The sequence below is a fragment of the Thermobia domestica genome, chromosome 13 (assembly GCF_964235325.1).
Source record: "Thermobia domestica chromosome 13, izTheDome1.hap1.1, whole genome shotgun sequence".
In the NCBI taxonomy this organism is placed as follows: Eukaryota; Metazoa; Arthropoda; class Insecta; order Zygentoma; family Lepismatidae; genus Thermobia; species Thermobia domestica.
In genome coordinates, this window is record NC_137466.1 from 88,384,878 (window position 1) to 88,407,275 (window position 22,398).

The 22,398-nt window shown below is 35.1% G+C and overlaps 1 protein-coding gene across 1 annotated transcript in view; it reads right to left on the minus strand.

Annotated features, from left to right (window-relative positions):
* The window catches only part of IFT54 (intraflagellar transport 54), a 92,576-nt gene that overhangs the window by 50,962 nt on the left and 19,216 nt on the right, over nt 1-22,398 (minus strand). Inside the window, exon 3 of the mRNA XM_081736034.1 lies at nt 14,708-14,820. Within this exon, the coding sequence (XP_081592160.1) occupies nt 14,708-14,820 (113 nt within the window). The remainder of the gene's footprint in view (nt 1-14,707; nt 14,821-22,398) is intronic.

The following is a 22,398-nucleotide window of genomic DNA, read 5'->3' on the forward strand; positions in this document are numbered from 1 at the left end:
GTCCACTAGTGATAATGCACCTTAAGGTTGGTGTAAAGGGACAAGTTTTACCGATAGATGTCACTACGGTCTTCGTATCTCTCGTGTATTTTTTACCTTTTACGAAAATTTACAATTTCTCTTACAAATTTCAACCTGGAGACTCCAAATTTTTAGAGAAGGAACTTCATAACCTATCGAAGGTAACAATCCGTGCCGATTTTTTATTTAGAATTTTCTTAGTTGTTGAAACAGTTCCATTGTTAAAGGTTTGGATATCAATCTCAACAATGAAGAAAATTCTAAATAAAAAATCGGCACGGATTGTTGCTTTCGATAGGCTATGAAGTTTCTTCTCTAAAAATTTGAAGTCTGTAGGTTGAAATTTGTAAGAGAAATCGTGAATTCTTGTGAAAGGTAAAAAATATACGAGAGAGATACGAAGACTGTAATGACATCTATCGGCAAAACTTGTCTCTTTAAACCAATCTTAATATATCAAATTTCGTTTCGAAATGACTTTTGATTGTCCATATCAGATTCAAAATTTTGACTTTCTATTTCTGTAAGCTATTACTGATAATGCACCTTTTTTTAAACCTAATTTAATGTGTAACACCAGTGGTCTGCAAAATGACTTTCGAATTACCATTGGATTTAATATGGCATTCTTTGCGGTATTTGGCTCAAATAAATGTATTGTTATCGGAATTGTACACACGTGCACATAATTTTTACTCAATTGGTTACCCGGAGATGGGCGAAATTTTAATTGCAAAATTTGGTTGCTATTTCGGAACAGTGATGCTAATAAAATTATTCTAAAATAATAAATTTTCGAAAAGTAATATTTGAAGCACACTTCATATTGTGCTAACTTTAAAATATTTTCTGCAAGTATTGGTGGTTGTTTAAATCATTAATTGTATTGAAGAAAAGCAATTTGGGGGCATTCAGAGCACAATGGATCCAAGTCCATTTTCAACAAAGTTCAGTTTTGCTCAGCAAATGAATTCTATTTCAAAACGTAATATCTTCGCAGCCAAGGACCGGAAATAAATGAAACAAAGACCACGTTAAAAGGCATGGACAAGTTTCATATGACAGCTGCTAGACAGGAACGCCAATCCGGGCAGAAGGGCAGCCGCCCCCACCAGCACCCTGAATTTCAGATTTTGGGGGCAGTAAGGCAGATTTAGAAACCTTTTGATAAGCAAAGTCCAACAGAACAAGTTTGAGGTCCCTACACTGAATAAATACAGATGATCCAAACTGGAAAGTTGCGATTCCCAGAGTTTTTTAAGCAGGTCCGAAACTCGAAAGTAGAGCCATCTTTGGAATCCTTGAGCCAAAAAAATACAAAAGAGCAATATAGGCCTATAGCTTCTTGCAGCCAATAGAAATGAATTTTAACTTATCAAAATCCGTATTTATTCGGTGTAAGAACTTCAAATTTGTTCTGCTGGACTTTGCTTGGCAATAGGTTTCTAAACCTGCATTGCTGCCCCAAAATCTGGAATTCAGGGTACGATGGCGGAGGACCATTACACGGAAGCAGCTCTCTAGCGGCAATCATATAAAACTCCAGATTGCACCTTGTCACGTAGTTTTTTTTCTTTCATTTGGGATTCGTTGTTGCGAAGGTATGACGTTTCCCGTCAGTGTATTCTTTTTGACAAATCCTGAACTTATTTAACGAAATTATGCATCACTGAATATGACATTCGGAGCTTAACTTGCTAATCTTTCCCACGCTGCAGCGTACACAATATAGTGTTAATGTCTTATATTTATAAGCAGGAAGGAGAAATTAGCCATCCTGTTCCCCTCTTTCAGAAATGTCCTTGTCCAGCGATTGTCCTATGAAACTCAAACCCACAGTACACCCTTTCATGTGATTTCTGTTTCATTTATTTCGGGCTCTTCGCTACTAAAATACGAGCTAAAATGAATCTTTTTGGAATTGGACTTAGTTCCTTGTGCTCTGAACGGCCCATATCTAAAAATGTTCTTAAAAAAAAAAAAAAAAAAAAAAAAAAAAACTTAAGTTGGAGCCGAATTTATCCTGCAACCCAAGTTTGTTCGAAACGCTTAAAATTAGCTTCTTTGCATTGCTCGAAATGATGTCCTTTTTTCTTGCCGTAAAACTCTTGTTAAACGATTCCATTGTACGGAGACTGATAATCAACATGTACTGTATCAACGAGTGCCTGCGATATTTAATTTCAGAACCGCAGTTTAGCAAAGATCCCTTTGTTTTCTGAATACAACACAAAAACTTGTTTTCAAGATAATTCTTTTATTTATTGTTTAATATCATTTCTACAAGTTGTCCAACTACGACACTTTCTCGCAAGTTAACTGATAAGCATTTAAACAATACAATAAACGCTAAAAACATGGGAAAACAGAGAAAATAAATTGTAGAGCACCAGTGTCGTGCCGTGAAGGGGGCGAGCGTGGCGACAGTCCGGGCGCCGATGTAAGGGGCGCAAATTTCGGGGGGAAAAAGAAAAGAAGGAAAGAAAAAGAGAGAGGAAAAATTACTTGGAATATTTTAGATCAACAACAGTATTTTGGATCATGTTAGGAAAATGCGTGTGTACATATATAAAATGGAAGGTAAAAAGTAACAAATAGTGCCCAAAATCAAGAAAAAGCTGAGTTTATTTTTGGAAATTTTCTTACGCTTCGCAGCAATCATGGTGGCGCTTTGCGGCTAATCTGTCGACCTCACTCATACGTGCGGTGGCGCCGTCGTATACTCTCACCTCGGGCGCTAATTTTCAACGGCACGGCATTGTAGATCATTACATCGACTTGCTGCAGCCATTAGAACTCAAAACATTCATAGGGGAAGAAAACAGCCTTCTGAACGGGAAGCACTTTTTGGTAATTTTCTCTCTCGTAGATTTTTTGCAAAAAAATAAAATAAAATAAAAATAAACGTATGTTTAAAACAGGCCTTAAAAATACACGTTTTAAAACAAAATGTTTAAAACGTATATAAAATTTGTTTTACACAAAGTCAATTGTTTAAAACAAGTTTTAATCATTTGTTTTAAACAAAACAACCCTGATGCAGACATGCCGGAAAATTTTATTCTTCTACATTCACTAGTTCAAACGCTGTCGAAACTGAGCTCTGGTGGATATGACTCTCAACGAATAACATTCGAACAAATTTATCACGAATGTTTGGAGATGTGCAAAGAAAATGATCTTGAATTCCAGAGCCGGAAACAGATAGGTTATAGGGGTTCTTCGTAGAAACCAACTAGACATTTGCCATCGAAATATCACAAATGAATCTTTTCCTTCATTGGATGCAGAAAACGAATTTTATAAAAGATAATATACTAACGAGGAAACCGATTCAAGTGTGACACGAAATTGTGGACAAGTTCATGCGCAAACGAAGTGTTTTTGTGTACAATTAAAACAATTAGAAGGAAAAACTCTCGATCTCAACCGTTCCGGAGATATAGAGGAATAAGGCGAAGGCTGGTGCTCCGATATTTTGCGAATTTTTAAATAGGTAGCGTTAGTACAAGTAAAAGAGTCTTTTAAAAATGAATAATTCCTTCATCCAGGAAACTGTAGTAATACGCCGCCTTAGACATGAGGGTTACAAACCCGGAGAGTCCATAAAAAAATTTAGGGGAAGAATGTTTTGGATTGGGAAGGCGAAAATACCGGAGTTTCATTGTTGCCTGAAACAGGCGTGTCAGGTATCTACGTTCAACGTTCCTTGGTACGCTGAATCGAATAAAAGTATCATCAGTCAAATAGGCTGAAAAATGTTTAAAAAGGTGGTCGTCCGAACTTTCCAAACATTTATAATTTCTACCATTATTAACCGATCGAAAATGTACATGATATACAGCATATAAGGCGTACTGGTTTTCGTTTTTTAAGTTGAAGATACTATTTTTGCTTATTGATCCATACATTGCGTTTTAATATATGTCACACAACTACACACTGTCGTATTTACGTTTGCAACAATATGTGTTTATGATTCACATTATTTAATTAGTTTTTCTATATTGCACAGAATATAATATTGCGTTTTTGTTCGCACAATAACGTCTCTGTTCCTTTGGCAATATAAATAATACATCTATGTATCACCTTTTCTCACTTTCTACGAACTAAAGACATGATATACTCGTACTAGCATGTAATATCATACAATAGTGTTCTTTGTTTCGGCGTTTGTTATTCCTTAAGCTCCTTCTTTTTCCGACCCCGAGTAAAAGCTACGCCACTCACCTCAACATTCAACACCACTTTTATTCCACCCTGATGTATTCTTCTTAACGTTTCAATGCAATTTTCAAACATATTCACTCGCAACATAGCCGAAAATTCGCAAAATATCGGAGCTCCAGCCTTCCCCTTATTCCTCTATATCTCCGGAACGGTTGAGATCGAGGATTTTTCCTTCTAATGGGTTTAGTTGTACACAAAAACACTTCGTTTGCGCATAAACTCGTCTACAATTTCGTGTCATACTTGAATCGGTTTCCTTGTAAGAGACATTTTTCTGTCTACTATTGATAAGACAATCACTGATATGAAAAAACTGCTTTGATATCATGTAACAAGATCATTAGATCAATCACCGCTCTACATAAAAAAGTGAAAACATTTTAAATTACATTGTGAGCCTATGGCCCATTATTATGGAAGTGATTTTAAAACATTCAAATATAAACTCAAAATCCTTCAAAACACAATTAAGTTATATGAAGGCGAGAGAAAACAAAAGTTGATTTCTTGATGAATTTCATTGATAGTTTTTTTCTTTTTTTTTGTGTGTGTGTGTATGTGTCTACATAAGCACATTCCTAGAAACCTACAAGCTAGATATAATATCTAGGGCTATACCAGTTTCTAGTGCTACATGTGAAAGGTCATTCTCATGTTTGAAAAGATTAAAGATATACAGTAGAAACTCGATTAACCCTCGGGACCGGGACCATGACGGTTAAGCGAATAGACGGATAACAGAAATATCGTTATAAACCTCTACAGTAAGTAGATTTAAAAGGTTCTGGAAGAAATAAATAACCTTATACAAGTGAATAATACTTATAATGATTGAACAGGACCAGAGTAAACCGTATTCCTTCCATGTTACACTAATATAGGTTCGTCTTGAAAATAATTCATAACAGTTTGGAATTTAATTTCTGGCATCTTGAGTGTTTCAAGTCCATGCTTTTCTCCATAAGGGTTTCAGTACTGTACCAAGATTTTGTGTGGAAACTAGCATGACCGGAAGTGACGCATGACTATTTCAGTCCATTTCGCTTACACTTTATTCCATGCTCTTCACGGCGCACGGCATGAATTACGGCACATTTAAAGTACAGTACTGTCCGGAGCAGTGACGGATAACAGAGAGTGACGGTTAAAAGAGTGACGGTTAATCGAGTTTCTACTGTATACACAATTCAATGACTGATGATAGGTTGAAAAATTTAGGATTACTTTATATTGAGAAGAAAATTGCTAACAAGTTGTTGATAAGTTTGCTGTTGCCAACAATAATATAAAGATCCTCTTTTAAGTAGAGGCATGAACCTATAAAAATTATTTTCTTTACCTGTAAAAGTGTATTTCCCTTTTGGATGGAAACAACAAAGATGGAAACGTTCATTTTGAAAAACACCACACACACATATCAGGGTTGTGAAAAACCCAGGTAAAAAAAAAAAAAAAAAAAAAAAAAAACAGCGCAGTGGATTTTATTGGGTAAAATTGGGTTTTAGTGGGTAATATTAGGTTTTATTAAATTTTGTACGTATATTTAAAACAATATTCCTACTTGAAATATCATTTATTTGTTCTAGTGTACACATGAAACTATGGAATTCCCTAGTGGGACTGCGGAAGTTCACGTCTGGCGCTTCAAAACTTCAACCAAGTGCGTTTTGTGGTAGACAAACATGGTGTGCATGCGTTTCTCGGGGTGGTTTCGCCATGCCACCATTATTATCCGTATCATCACAGTCTCCCTTAGCCGTGGTGCATAATCATGAGACATTGAACTAAACTTAGAAATAACAAAAAAGAAAAAAGAATGCACAAGGAATCCGTGAAGTCCCATACACGTTTCGTGGGACACACTTTGCACCATTGACACTCGCTTATATTTCAATTTCTAGAAAGAAGGAAGTACACAGCTTTGTAGAGTAACAAAGAGGTGGATTATCTTATGTAATACAGAAGAGGAATAAAAATCCCTCTTACACTTAGTTCAAATTCTTGAACCAGCCGTCTGAGTTTAAGTCAAAACACGCCAGTCAAATACTGAGATAGTACCTCAAGTTCAAAAGCCAGAGATATAAAAAAAAAATAAATAAATAAATAAAATAAAATAAATAAATAAAAAATAAATAAAAAAACTTTTATTGAATGGATGTTGTTTTTCTAAAAGAAATATTTTTTTCAAGAACTGAAATGTTGCAAATGGATTTTTTCTCATTTTCAGTTGCCAATTTGGTTTCTTACAATAGATTTTACGATTAAAGGAGTTTTGCGACCCAATAATTTACTGTTTCACATACTCCATCAGACACGCAAGAAAGCATTAGGGAATTCCACGATCTGATTGCCGTTAGTGTTGAGAAGATAGAAGTGGATCTTTAGTAATTTCCTTTTTCCAGTGAAGCGTTCTAGATTTGTAATTTACTGACTCATGGAAAAAGATATAATAATAGATCTGTTTATATTAATACACAAGTATGTAACAAAAACAAAGGAAATGTGGCCGCATTACTTTTGATTCCATACTAGCTGAAGTGCCCGTTCTTTCCACGTGGAAAATTAAGTTCAAGGACAATGTTTGAGCTTCCTCTACCCTTCAGGATAAGCATATCAATGAAAGTGTAGTAAGATACTCTATTTCTGGTATGAATTTTTAACTCTCTTCTTCTTTAGGATACACCCTTTAAATAAAATTACATGATGATATCCCAGCTTGAGGTAGGTTCTAAAACTCACTTTAAACTGTTTAACCATTTCCTGTGATCACTTCAAATATCGGGGAATGAGGGAAACATGTCCCTTCCAATCTTGAAACTGGGAGACTGTCCCCTCAATAATCCGATTTGAAATTGTTTTTTGGGGAGAAATGTGATGATTTGTGTCCGATGTTGAAATTGGGACAGGCATTTAAGTAGATTATCGTATGAAAGCTGATATTAAGTGAAAGAGATGAGACAGGTGGATTAATAGGAGTAGCCATAGACTTTTCAATGACGGTTGTGTTGACACTTTCACTTAACATCAGCTTTCATATGATAATCAACTTGAACGCCTTTCCCATTTCAACATTTTTAGTTGGACCCCACCTGGGACGTTTCGAGGGACCCTGGAATATTTTTTACTTTGAATCATTATAATTTTGCAATAATGACAAATCCGTGTTTTTGTTTTCACACCTATCCCACCGTTTCAGATTCATACGAGTGGCCATAGACTTTGCAATGAAGATTGTGTTGATATTTTGACCCACCGCTATTTTATAGAGTCGAGACTTGATTTATCTTCTTTCATTTAACACCAACTTTCATACGATATGCAAGTTGACCTCCCTTTTCATTTAAAAATTTTAAGTTGGACCACGTCTGGGATTCTGCGAAGGATCCTGGGAAAATTTATTTTACTTTGATACGTTGTACTTTTGAAATGATGAAAAACATGCTTTTCTGTTTTCATATCTGTCTCACTGTTTCAGATTTTTCAGGGTAGCAACGGACTTTATAGACACGCTTAAAGACTTTAATAAAAATGAGTAAACTGCTGTCCCCACGCGGAATGCATGAGACCTCCCCAATTTTGGTAACCGGTTTTGATCTTACCTTGACCCAAGCTTCCAGGAAGTATATACATCACCCCCACTTTGTGGGTTCACGTTCAAGTACATTCCGGGTCAGTTTTTTTATTCCGGTGAGTTAGGATCACTTAACTTCCTCTCTTGAGTGCCCTGGGATGGAAGGCTAGCGATTTTTATTTTGTGAAAATGATCTAGACTTCCTCTCTCTCTCTCTCTGTACACAATAGGCCAAAGAATATTATATCTCCCTAAAAAGTCTCTCATTTCTATTTCTGTTAGTGCTGCATCAATGATCTTAATTGCATTATCAAAGTACTGAAAGAGTTCAGTTAGTTGTACTGTAGGGAGGTATATGATGGGTTCAACACTAGGATTTCTGTTTATTATTTTCTCTGTCATTTCCCATTTCACGAAGATTTTCACTCTTGAGCTCCGATAAATAGGGTTAGAGCAAAGTGTCCAAATGGTCTGATCTATATCCTCAAATCTAACAGGTATAACTTTATGGCCTATGGAACCCGGAGGTTCAATGCTGCGTTCACAAAAGTTCTCCGCTCACTTCTATGCTTAGCTAACTGCATCCAGTTTCTACTTTGTATTCCAATCTCTAGGAGATTCATCTTAATATTGTCCTCCCATCTGCGCCTAGGTCTTCCTAATGGTCGTTTTCCGATTGGTCTTCCAGTCAAGACTTTGAGAACGTTTCTACTTTCTTCCATTCTAGCTACATTGTTACAGCCTGCTTTTCATCAATCTGTACCATTTAAATAATTATTCGTTTGAATGTACATTAACAAACCATTTTGTTATTTTCGTGGGTTGTCAGGGTCTGCATTTTGTAAAACTGTGCCATTAACGTAGATAGTGGTTAGTATGTAGGGCGTTGTTGTTTGTTTACCTTTGTATTAAATAAATACCGATTTGAATTATTACTTATTAGTAATGTAGATTACGGTATTTTAGTAGGGTAAAGTATTGTTATTTATATCTAATAATATTCACTTTTTCAGTTCGTTTGATATTTATAAGAGTAAATGAAGATTGAAATAAACGATATACTATAGGCATGCAGACGGCAACATAAATATTGATAACTGTGAATGAAAGTTAATTATAAATCAAATATATTTCATAAAATTTTGTATAAAAAGGAAACTCCACGATAAGTGGCATTGAATAGGGTATTTCAGTACATTGATTAAATCGTCGAGATTTAATATCACGTAGAAAAATAAGAGCTTACCTAGTATCAACGATATTATCATTGGAGGCTGCCATGGTGGACTACGTGAATGGAGATGATAAACAATTTTATATCGAACTATAGTAGTGTAATTGAAGGATGGGAGTAAAAGTTACTTTCTTTAAATGAGGAAGAAAATTTTGGTTAAAAATAATAAAGGATTAGAATTTTATAAATTTACATTTAATAGTATATAGTTAGTAAAATTCCGAGGGAAGAGAGAATACACGTAGTATTGTGACGTAATGTGATGTAAGTTGACGACGAGTATACAAACTGGACGAAATCACGTTACCTAACCATCTAAGTTAATTCCCAAATTGGAAACTGGTATGTAACCTATCTAAAATATATATTAAAAGGAACCCTAGATTTGGAGAAATAAATTGGTAATCGTGGATATACAGATAACTTTCTCGTTTACTGACTAGAGTGAAAAAACATGAAAGTGAAGCCATTTTTGGTGATTGAGACTGGTTTAGCATATTTGTGAAATTAACATAAATCAAACATTGAGCTTGGAACGAATCATTCATCCGGAGTATTCATGAGTGATTTCCTCAATAATGAGAGCGATGTGTGAGTAGATTTTCAACAGTTCCGTCACATAAGACCAGGTAAGCTATAAAAGGGGATGTATTCTAAATTGTTCGTGATGCATGCATTAGGCCTATAAATGATACTCTGTGAGTGCTGTGGGCATGCTTTTAGTAGGTCGTTTATCATGTAACTTCCGAAACACATTCAAGCCACAGATGAATCGTTTATGATAGATTAGTTGCCAATTGGGTACTGATAATATCAATATACATTGAATAGTCAAATTTCTTATTCGGTTGAACACAGTGTCATTTAGCTATAATAGCCATTGTATAATAACGAGATAATATGAGCATTTAAAACATCGTCGGTCGTTTACATATCTCATTTGCTACCTTATAATGCTGACTAGTCTGGAACATTTCTATGCTGAGCGTTTATCAACCTGTGTGAATCCTATGATTAATCTTGTTCGATAATTAATTTATATAATAGAAATATTATTAATATTGAAAAATATATACTTCAATGATGCACCTGTTTCCATTGGCAGTGAGAGTTAAGTCATTTGTGTATTTAGTTAGGTTAGGTAGAATAGGTTAGGCTTTGTGTTTACTGATGTCATGTACATGTTACATTGTATTTAATGAATACATGTGCCAACAATGATGAAAATGAGTAATAAGAGGCTTAGTTGCCAGTAAATGCTAATAATTGTTAAATGTTGAGAAATAAAACTGTATATTTGAGATGAGTTTGAAAGCAGTATGGCTTGCGTATAACAGAATAATTTATGGTGATGAAATAATAATTCTTTATTTATCCTCTTTCTAATTGTGAGATCGGGAATGACTGCCAAAGCTACATTACATGTGTATAACTGAAAGTGCATAAAAAATTAGTGGAATAAAACTAACGATAGGAGAAAAAAAACTCAGCATAGATTGCAATATTTTTTATCAACAATCCAGACTAGCTGCTTAAGATTTCTCACTACTTTGTTAAAATTTCAAAACAAATGAATAAGCATTTGTTCAACTTAAAATAATTTTATTAAATATAAATATGCATCTATTAATACAAAATTTCATATAATAACTTATACAATAGATCATTGTGTCCAAAGTAGTAAATGGAAACGTGCCAATGGCTATTATGTTGTTCCAGCGGTTTTATTGATACCGTCGCAACTCCATAGAATTCTACTTGTGTTATTTAACTGTTGCTGTTAAAAAAAAAGATGCAATAAAATTTAGTGGATTGGAAATTACTTATTTATTTCTATGATTAGCAATAAATGGATTAGTATTTAGATGTTATATAAATGATACAAAGCCAAACATATTTTTTTCTTAAAAATCTAAAACCCTCTTGCTCGGAATGGCACCACCGCAAGAATCTGGAACATTCATAACCTGATAGATGTATCAATTCCGTTGTGCCTACTAAATTATTTTCCTCTGTTGATAATCCGTTGAATATCAATACTAATTTGTTCCCAAATTAACTCATTACTATTTTATTTTTTTTTTATTTTTAACTTGTTAAATTTTAATAATTTGTTAAATGAATGAATGTTCCAGATTCTTGCGGTGGTGCCATTCCGAGCAAGAGGGTTTTAGATTTTTAAGAAAAAAATATGTTTGGCTTTGTATCATTTATATAACATCTAAATACTAATCCATTTATTGCTAATCATAGAAATAAATAAGTAATTTCCAATCCACTAAATTTTATTGCATCTTTTTTTTTAACAGCAACAGTTAAATAACACAAGTAGAATTCTATGGAGTTGCGACGGTATCAATAAAACCGCTGGAACAACATAATAGCCATTGGCACGTTTCCATTTACTACTTTGGACACAATGATCTATTGTATAAGTTATTATATGAAATTTTGTATTAATAGATGCATATTTATATTTAATAAAATTATTTTAAGTTGAACAAATGCTTATTCATTTGTTTTGAAATTTTAACAAAGTAGTGAGAAATCTTAAGCAGCTAGTCTGGATTGTTGATAAAAAATATTGCAATCTATGCTGAGTTTTTTTTCTCCTATCGTTAGTTTTATTCCACTAATTTTTTATGCACTTTCAGTTATACACATGTAATGTAGCTTTGGCAGTCATTCCCGATCTCACAATTAGAAAGAGGATAAATAAAGAATTATTATTTCATCACCATAAATTATTCTGTTATACGCAAGCCATACTGCTTTCAAACTCATCTCAAATATACAGTTTTATTTCTCAACATTTAACAATTATTAGCATTTACTGGCAACTAAGCCTCTTATTACTCATTTTCATCATTGTTGGCACATGTATTCATTAAATACAATGTAACATGTACATGACATCAGTAAACACAAAGCCTAACCTATTCTACCTAACCTAACTAAATACACAAATGACTTAACTCTCACTGCCAATGGAAACAGGTGCATCATTGAAGTATATATTTTTCAATATTAATAATATTTCTATTATATAAATTAATTATCGAACAAGATTAATCATAGGATTCACACAGGTTGATAAACGCTCAGCATAGAAATGTTCCAGACTAGTCAGCATTATAAGGTAGCAAATGAGATATGTAAACGACCGACGATGTTTTAAATGCTCATATTATCTCGTTATTATACAATGGCTATTATAGCTAAATGACACTGTGTTCAACCGAATAAGAAATTTGACTATTCAATGTATATTGATATTATCAGTACCCAATTGGCAACTAATCTATCATAAACGATTCATCTGTGGCTTGAATGTGTTTCGGAAGTTACATGATAAACGACCTACTAAAAGCATGCCCACAGCACTCACAGAGTATCATTTATAGGCCTAATGCATGCATCACGAACAATTTAGAATACATCCCCTTTTATAGCTTACCTGGTCTTATGTGACGGAACTGTTGAAAATCTACTCACACATCGCTCTCATTATTGAGGAAATCACTCATGAATACTCCGGATGAATGATTCGTTCCAAGCTCAATGTTTGATTTATGTTAATTTCACAAATATGCTAAACCAGTCTCAATCACCAAAAATGGCTTCACTTTCATGTTTTTTCACTCTAGTCAGTAAACGAGAAAGTTATCTGTATATCCACGATTACCAATTTATTTCTCCAAATCTAGGGTTCCTTTTAATATATATTTTAGATAGGTTACATACCAGTTTCCAATTTGGGAATTAACTTAGATGGTTAGGTAACGTGATTTCGTCCAGTTTGTATACTCGTCGTCAACTTACATCACATTACGTCACAATACTACGTGTATTCTCTCTTCCCTCGGAATTTTACTAACTATATACTATTAAATGTAAATTTATAAAATTCTAATCCTTTATTATTTTTAACCAAAATTTTCTTCCTCATTTAAAGAAAGTAACTTTTACTCCCATCCTTCAATTACACTACTATAGTTCGATATAAAATTGTTTATCATCTCCATTCACGTAGTCCACCATGGCAGCCTCCAATGATAATATCGTTGATACTAGGTAAGCTCTTATTTTTCTACGTGATATTAAATCTCGACGATTTAATCAATGTACTGAAATACCCTATTCAATGCCACTTATCGTGGAGTTTCCTTTTTATACAAAATTTTATGAAATATATTTGATTTATAATTAACTTTCATTCACAGTTATCAATATTTATGTTGCCGTCTGCATGCCTATAGTATATCGTTTATTTCAATCTTCATTTACTCTTATAAATATCAAACGAACTGAAAAAGTGAATATTATTAGATATAAATAACAATACTTTACCCTACTAAAATACCGTAATCTACATTACTAATAAGTAATAATTCAAATCGGTATTTATTTAATACAAAGGTAAACAAACAACAACGCCCTACATACTAACCACTATCTACGTTAATGGCACAGTTTTACAAAATGCAGACCCTGACAACCCACGAAAATAACAAAATGGTTTGTTAATGTACATTCAAACGAATAATTATTTAAATGGTACAGATTGATGAAAAGCAGGCTGTAACAACATGACCCGCCCACCTAAGCCTCCTAGATTTGACTACCCTAACAATGTTGGGTAAACCGTAAAAATTATCTAGTTCCTCGTTATGAAGTTTCCGCCATTCCCCATTCCCGTTCCTCTTGGGTCCGAATATTCGTCTCAGGATCTTGTTCTCAAATACTTTCAGTCTATGTTCTTCCCTTTGAGTAAGCAATCATGTTTCGCAACCATACAGAACAACAGGCATGATTATAGTTTTGTATATTTTAAGCTTCAAACTCCTGGACAGAATTCGCGACGACGAGAGATTTTGAACCGGGTAGTAACACGAATTCCCTGCCTTTAGTCGACATTTAATTTCTTCGTGAATATGATTTTCCTCTGTTAATATTGATTCTAGGTATTTAAAACTATCCACTTTATCAAAAGTATTATTTCATATTTTAACGCATCCATAATTTGCTGTATTACGGTCCCGACGCACTTCCATGTATTTAGTTTTCTCTGCATTTACTTCTAAACCCATGTCCCTGCAAGCGTTTAATAAGATCTCTGCATTTCTTTCTATTGTTCTATCATCCCCTATTAAGTGTACATCATCAGCATATGCCATGACCTGGTGAATACCGTTGAACTCTAGGCCCTGGTTGCTATCTTTGATTTTCCTTATAGCGTATTCCAGAACAAAGTTAAATAATAATGGCGACAACGCATCTCCTTGTTTCAGACCATTTTCGACGTGAAAGGTCGTTGAAAAAAAATTTTTCTACCGGACTTTACTTTGGGATTCATTTAAACAAACCTAAATCTAACAGGTATTGCGATTTAAAAGATATCTTGAATTTGAAAGCTCATTTTCGGGATTAAAGTCATCGGAACTTTTTTCTTCCGCATAATCGTGTTATAGTGAAAATATGTGAAGTGAGATCGCGCATAACGAGGTATATCTGTATAACATTCCACTTTTGATTCTTTTTAAAGTCATTTTACAGTGAGGCACATTTCTTACCAATGAAAATAATTCTTCTGATTTACGTCAACTACATTTACTACTTGGAATCTATTTCCTAGTAATTACATTTACCTTTCTTTCCAGTGCCTTCCCAATTGCCTGCAACAGTTCATTCGTCTTTTCTGGATCATGGCCTGCTACTATTTTCGCTGGACGCACTGTGAGATTTACTCCAGTTGATAATTCTGAAAAGTAAACAAGTTATATAATTAAAGACAAAAACGAATCAGAACTTACAATTAATAATAAATATATAAATACTGACGATATTGAGAATCTAAATAATACAAAAGAAAAGTTCAATAAATTTAAGAACTATGTAACATAATGTCGTTAAAATGATTAACAAAACAAACTAAATCTAGTACAGCATGCTTTGACTGTATATGACGGATCGTATGACTAACATTTGAAGCTAAACGATACATATACATACTGATTAAAAAATGCTTTGGTGGCGTCCGCAAACAAACAACAGCTAACTTTTAACAATTTTATATACATGATTATTCGTGTGTGCCTTTGCTTTTAGACATTTCTATATCTTAATTTTTGTTTCCGAAATATTGAAAAATAATAGAAATAAGCACTTTGATAAAGTCTGAAGAGTAGTCGTGGTGGCATCCTGTTTGATTTCTGGTTCCTAATATCCTAGTACTGACTCCCATGGTTTCTCATGTAATACAATAACCACCTCATCTAGTACACATTTAAGTTTACCCATATTACACCATGTAAAATATTCTTTGCTTTTGCATTTTACTCATAAAATACAGTAATTACAATGCTACGGATTTATCCAAAAACATTGAATATAATCAGGCGATACATGTATATTTTGTGGACGTCCCGTGGTAAGAATTATGGAAAGTTTTAGCGAAAACTTACAAAGTTGGTGTAAATTGAGTCTGGTATTTAAGCACTGGCAATTTCAAATAAAAAATCTGAAATCAAAGCTGGAGTAAAATATATTAATACCTAGCACTACACATCTTAAATGTGATGAATGAGATATTAAGAAAGAAACATATCGACGGTACAATGCAGCTACCTCGTATCTCAAAAATACACAACTTGACAAAAGAAGAACTTAAACGTTTGAAAAAGTTGGAAATTAGTTAAAAGTCGGCGACTGTTTTTTATGGAGAGGTCGGTTTGTTATCGTAATTGGTTTCTCGATCAGAAAAATCACTGACTTTCAACTAATCTTCAACTTTCTCAAACTTTTCTTTCTTCTGTAAAGGAGTGTTTTGTTTTTGAGATACGAGGTAGCTGCAAAGTACCGTTGATATGTAGTATTTATTACATATAAAACTAAAACAATGGTAGTTTGTAAGAAAGACGTAAAGCATAAAATCAAGCTAGATAATGAAATTCTGAAACAGATGTGAAGTTTCAAATATTTCCTACCCATATTACATCATGTAAAATATTCTGGCACTCGAGCTCGAGGTCAATAGTTAAGTGCGAGTCAAAGCGCCCGCGAGCCCTTTTAAAATTAATGAGTGCATGCCTCATTCAAGGTGGTGAACATATCTCGCATAAGGTCCGATTGCAAACGGCCATTTCTGCTGAAGAATGACAATAAACAATCAAGGGAAAGAGGAAGAAAAAGAGATAAAAGGTAGAACAAGAAAACAAGGATTTATTGGAATGAAAATGAAAAGAAATTTCTAGTTTCACGTCCGATTACGAATGATTAATGACAGTGATATGAGTGAATTGATAAACTGAAATGTGGGAGGAAACGGGAAAACTCACGGAAATAATACTACCCAGCACAAACTCCAGTGACCGGGAATCGAATCAGGGACCCCTCGCACCAGAGCTGAGGGCTCTACTACTGAGCTACCATGTTCTCAAGGATTTATGGGAGAAACAGGAAATATCTAGAAAGACAAAACTGGATATACTTCAATTTACATGTCACCACTTACATCTGTCAGCGAAGGCTGGGTTTTTAACCAAAATGCATCTTCAAAAATACGGAAATGAATTATCTACGGAGAACAAGGAAAAATTACAGAAGACATATGATAAGGAACAAATTTATAAGCAGTTCTTAAGAGGATTCACTAACGTCTAAGGAATTCGATGCTGATTAAACAGACAGCTGAAGCTGAAATCTGAGAACCACTTCAAGTCGTGACTATACAAGGCTGCCAACAAGAAAGTCTTCAAAGATTATAGTTTCAAGTAAAAAGTAATATCCCAAGAAACTAGTTTGTAACCAGATACGCTGAAACAAAAATTTCATTTGAGATGAGAGCGAGAGATAAAACTCACTTGTAATCATTTCTTGTAAGCCATGACTGTCAGTACTTTTTTAAAGAAGTGCACTACTCACTAACAACTAGCGATGACGGGAAATTGATCATCCTATACCACGATTTTCGACGTCACTACTTCTTGCACAAAGAACATAAATTTTGTCAAATGTTTAATCATATTGTAAGGATCGCCATATCACAACCGAAGCACACGTGTTATTAATTGTAAACAATGAAGCAGACGAGAAGTCAACACGGAAGACATCGGAGGAAGCCGAAAGGTGACGGACCTCATGAAAGGACCCGAAGAGGACACACAAAAGCGCAACCACGGAAGGACCTGGTATCAGTCAACCAACTGATCAACTAACCATCACCTGCTCTGAGGTCGCATTGGACTAGGAGTACACCTTTCCTATACCCTATGTCGCACTGGACTAGGGATCCAATCTTCAACTGAAACCCTGCGAGGCTGCTGTGAGCTGAGGGGGTTATCCACAATCTCACCATAAACCTTATCAGTGTTCTGGATGCTGCCATGAACGGAAGAGGCACCCGGCAAAACATCGATATCCTTTCATCTGGTCATTAAGGAAAGACACTATTTACTCTTTGTTATCAAAGACATTTGTAATTAGAATTTTATAATAAAATTGGTGAAGGGAAAGACTCGCCCTGACCGTCATTTAGTCTCTACCTATAAAGTCATTGCGATATATTATACGTAAATTTCAGACGTGTATTGATTTGGGCAGAGCCAAACACCATCATCGTAGAGCATCATGGAAAGGAGAACCTACTTCCTGTGTGATGTTTTGGGTGCTGTTGGTCTTGAATTCATTTACATAGACGATAATAACCGTTCGCACAGAGCTGCTTCTATCGGCGACTTCCTTATTAGTAACGATATATGGTTGTGATTCGGTTGGAATTACCAGTCAAGTCTCCTGATCCAAATGTGACCTAGCATATCTGGGATACTTTAGGCAGTGGCACGAAAAAAACGTTATCGTTTCGTAGAGATTAAGGGAACTGAAACTAGAAATTCAAAGAGAATGATACTTACGGACAACAATTCTTAACAATAACTTTGTTTTGATAACGGACTGCCCTTATGTAGAACCATTCAAATTCATCACATTCCTTATTAGGTGCAGTTTACAAACTTGCGACGTAAGTTTCGTTCGCATAAACGTCTAAAAAAGGTAAGCTTCCTTCTTTAAATTCGGTGTTCTGTTTACATGTTTTCAGTTCTTTTCTACTATTTTGTACTATTTCGCATGCGGATACACTGTAGTCACAACGAAATTCTGATTTTGTATTGTCCTTCCATCCCGCAACTAGTGTAAGTTTTTTTTAATAATGACTCGTAATTTAAGGACTCAGATTATCTCGCTTCACAGATCCAAAATCAGGAGATTGTACAGAAACGTCTGAGTTTTATTATATTCGATTTGTTAATATACCTATTTCACTTATTATATGAGCACCGATACTGAAACGTATATAGGAACCACCATCTAAAATGTAATGTATATAAGAACCACCATCCAAAATGTAACGATTATTGACTTATTATTTTTTTCACGTTCCATTTAGCCCACAGTTCGTATAATTTTTAACTATATGTCAACACGATCAATTTACTTTAAATCAGAAACGTCACTTATATCTCTAACTAACTAACTAACTAACTAACTCTATGGCCTATGGAACCCGGAGGTTCAATGCCGCGTTCACAAAAGCTCTCCACTGACTTCTATCCTTAGCTAACTGCATCCAGTTTCTACTATGTATTCCAATCTCTGTGAGATCCATCTTAATATTGTCCTCCCATCTGCGCCTAGGTCTTCCTAATGGTCGTTTTCCGATTGGTCTTCCAGTTAAGACTTTGAAAGCATTTCTACTTTCTTCCATTCTAGCTACATGACCCGCCCACCTAAGCCTCCTAGATTTGACTACCCTAACAATGTTGGGTAAACCATATAAATTATGTAGTTCCTCGTTATGAAGTTTCCGCCATTCCCCATTCCCATTCCTCTTAGGTCCGAATATTCGTCTCAGGATCTTGTTCTCAAATACTTTCAGTCTATGTTCTTCCCTTAGAGTAAGTGACCATGTTTCGCAGCCATACTGAACAACAGGCATGATTATCGTTTTATATGTTTTAAGCTTCAAATTCCTCGACAGAATTCGCGACGACAAGAGATTTTGAACCGAATAGTAACACGAATTCCCTGCTTTTAGTCGACATTTAATTCCTCCGTGAATATGATTTTCCTCTGTTAATATTGATCCTAGATATTTGAAACTATCCACTTTATCAAAAGTATTATTTAATATTTTAACGCATCCATAATTTGCTGCATTCCGGTCCCGACGCACTTCCATGTATTTAGTTTTCTCTGCATTTACTTCTAAACCCATGTCCCTGCAAGCGTTTAATAAGATCTCTGCATTTCTTTCTATTGTTCTCCTATAATCCCCTATTAAATTTACATCATCAGCATATGCCATAACCTGGTGAATACCGTTCAACTCTAGGCCCTGGTTGCTATCTTTGATTTTCCTTATAGCGTATTCCAGAACGAAGTTAAATAATAATGGCGACAACGCATCTCCTTGTTTCAGGCCATTTTCGACGTGAAAGCTCGTGGACAAAAATTTTCCTACCCGGACTTTACTTTGGGATTCATTTAAACATATCTTAATTAATCTAACTAGCTTTCTCGGTATTTCTAGTACTGTAAGAACGTTGTATAATGTTTCTCTCCTAACCGAGTCGTACGCCTTTCTAAAATCAATAAATAGTTGATGTACCGGAGTATTGTATTCCCACTTTTTTTTCGAGTATTTGGCGAATGGTAAATATTTGGTCGATAGTTGATCGATTTCGTCTAAATCCGCACTGATAATCTCCAATAATTTCATCTGCTATGGGGTCAGTCTTGCTAATAGAATATTTGAAAGGATTTTATAGGATGTTGACAGAAGAGAAATGCCTCGATAGTTATTACAGTCAGTTTTGTCGCCTTTCTTGTGAATTGGAACAATGATTGATTCTTTCCACTCTTGTGGCAATTCTTCCTTGTTCCAGATAAAGAGAATGAGTTTGTGTATTCTGTTCCACAATTTTTCGCCTCCAGCTAAAACTAACTCAGCCGGAATTTCATCTACACCCGGAGATTTGTGTTTCTTTAATTTCTTTATAGCGGTTTCTACTTCTATTCGGTTGGGTTCTGGAATATACGGTTCTGCGGTGTGTATCTCGTTTTGTCCACGCACACTAGTTTTTGGTTGCGTGTTAAGCAAATCGTCAAAGAAATCTTTCCATCTATTTAAGATGCTATCCGTGTCAGTGAGAACTGTACCGTCAGATTTCTTTAATATATAAGCACGAGGTTGATAGCCTTTCTTAAAATCGTTGATTCCCTTATACATGTCCCGTATGTTTTTATTTTTACTATTATCTTCAAGTTCCTTAATTTTAGCTTTCAGAAGATCGCGTTTCTTTGTTCTAAAAGTTTTGGAAGTTTCCCGCCTGATATCTGCGAAATTTTGTGTAGTCATTTCATTCGGATTTTGTAGCCAGAGTAATTTTGCCTGTTTTCTCTTCTCTGCTATTTTTATGCATTCCTGGTCGAACCATGGTTTGTTCCTACGTATTTCCGCGTGTCCCAATTTTTCTTTTGCTGAAATTTTAATGCTATCTCTAATTTCAATCCAAGTATCCTCAACACTAGTGCACTCCGAATCTTCTAAAGCCGAGAATCTATTCGAAACTTCAATCTGGTATTTCTCTCTTACCTGGTTCTCTTCTAATTTCTTTAAATTGAATCTCTCCGTTTTCGGACAATGAATATTACCTTTATTCAACGATAACCTCTCTCGTATTATCGCTGCTACCAGGTAGTGGTCAGTGTCACAATCAGCCCCTCTAAACGACCGGACATCAATTATGCTAGATTGCCTTCTTCTATCTACTAAAACGTGATCAATTTGATTATGTGTTTTCCCGTCTGGTGATGTCCAAGTGTATTTATGAACGTCGCGATGTGGGAATTTTGTACTCTTCACGATTAGGTTTTTGGACGTTGCGAAGTTCACGAGTCTGACACCGTTGTCATTACTTTCCTTATGCAGACTTTCGTTCCCTATAATCGGTTTGAAAATATCCTCTCGTCCTACCTTCGCATTGAAATTCCCTAATAGAATTTTCATATGGTATCGCGGGAGTTGGTCAAATATCCGTTCCACTTTTATATCGTCATCCTTATCTTCAGTTGGGGCATGTACATTTAAAACAATAATATCACACCACCGTCCCTTAAGAGTAATAAAAGAAAGTCTGTCAGTAATAAAAGAAAGTCACTTATATCTCTATTACCTTTTATTATTTTTTCACAACTTCATTAATAATAATCTTACTTTTCGGTTGTCACAGCAACCTTTAAACAACTATTTGCTATTACAGTAACTAAGAGTATAGTTTATACATTTAAAACCAACATAGATTTTTCAGCTACTATGATTTAATCTTATTTCTTTATATTTAGAATCAACAACATATTCTCTCTTTTCTTCTTTTTCTTCTACTCAACAGATTGTGTACTTTTACGCACCGTTGCCTCAAATCAAGATACGAAAATGGAACTAATTTATCGCATAGATATGCAATATCGTTGTACTACCAAGAGTGGAAGAATGTATTTCTATGGCTGCTCTGAAAGCGGACTGCGTGGATAACATATCGATCGGTACGCTGAGCTGGAGACATGGACTCGAATCTGGACTAATCATGTTTTCTCTCTATATATATATCGTCTGAATTTTAGTGAAATTTAGTAGAAACTGTGCTTCTACAGAGGTTCTTCAGCCTAAGTTTGGCCGATTTCGTTCCTTCCCCCTTCCGGGAAGAATGAACTCACCCGACCTGGCCCGTGGCGTCCTGCAGTGTTGTGCAGTGGCTTCCTGGGAACGGAGTTGTTTTTCCGCGCGGACAACAATAAAGCACAAAACAGGACCATTGTTGTAAGTGTTGTGTTAAATTTGTTTCCAAGTATGTGGGTTTCCGCTCTGTGACCAAAATGCCGCCCAAACTAAGCCGGTTTTGGGAAGGCTATGTTGCGGCTCTTTATGACGCCCACTTTAGTGTTTTTGTCATCAGAAGACAGTGAAAGAAGAATGCTAGCAACATCAGTTTAAGTGGAATAAAAAATGTTATTAAAAAGTACAAGGGCAACGAAGCTCTACCATTTGGATCACCAACGAAGTTGCCTAGGAAGCGGGAATGCACCAAGGCCACCTCCACCATGTAGAGGAAACTTCGAAAAATGGCAATGCAAGAAAATCCGCCAACACAAAGGTGTATGGCTAATCGTTTTGACGTGTCTTTGGGGACTGTGAGCCGGACGTTACACCATCAACTCAAGCAGGAAAAAGTCATGAAAACTCGCGGCCATCTTCTCACGGATGCCCACCAAAAGGAACGAA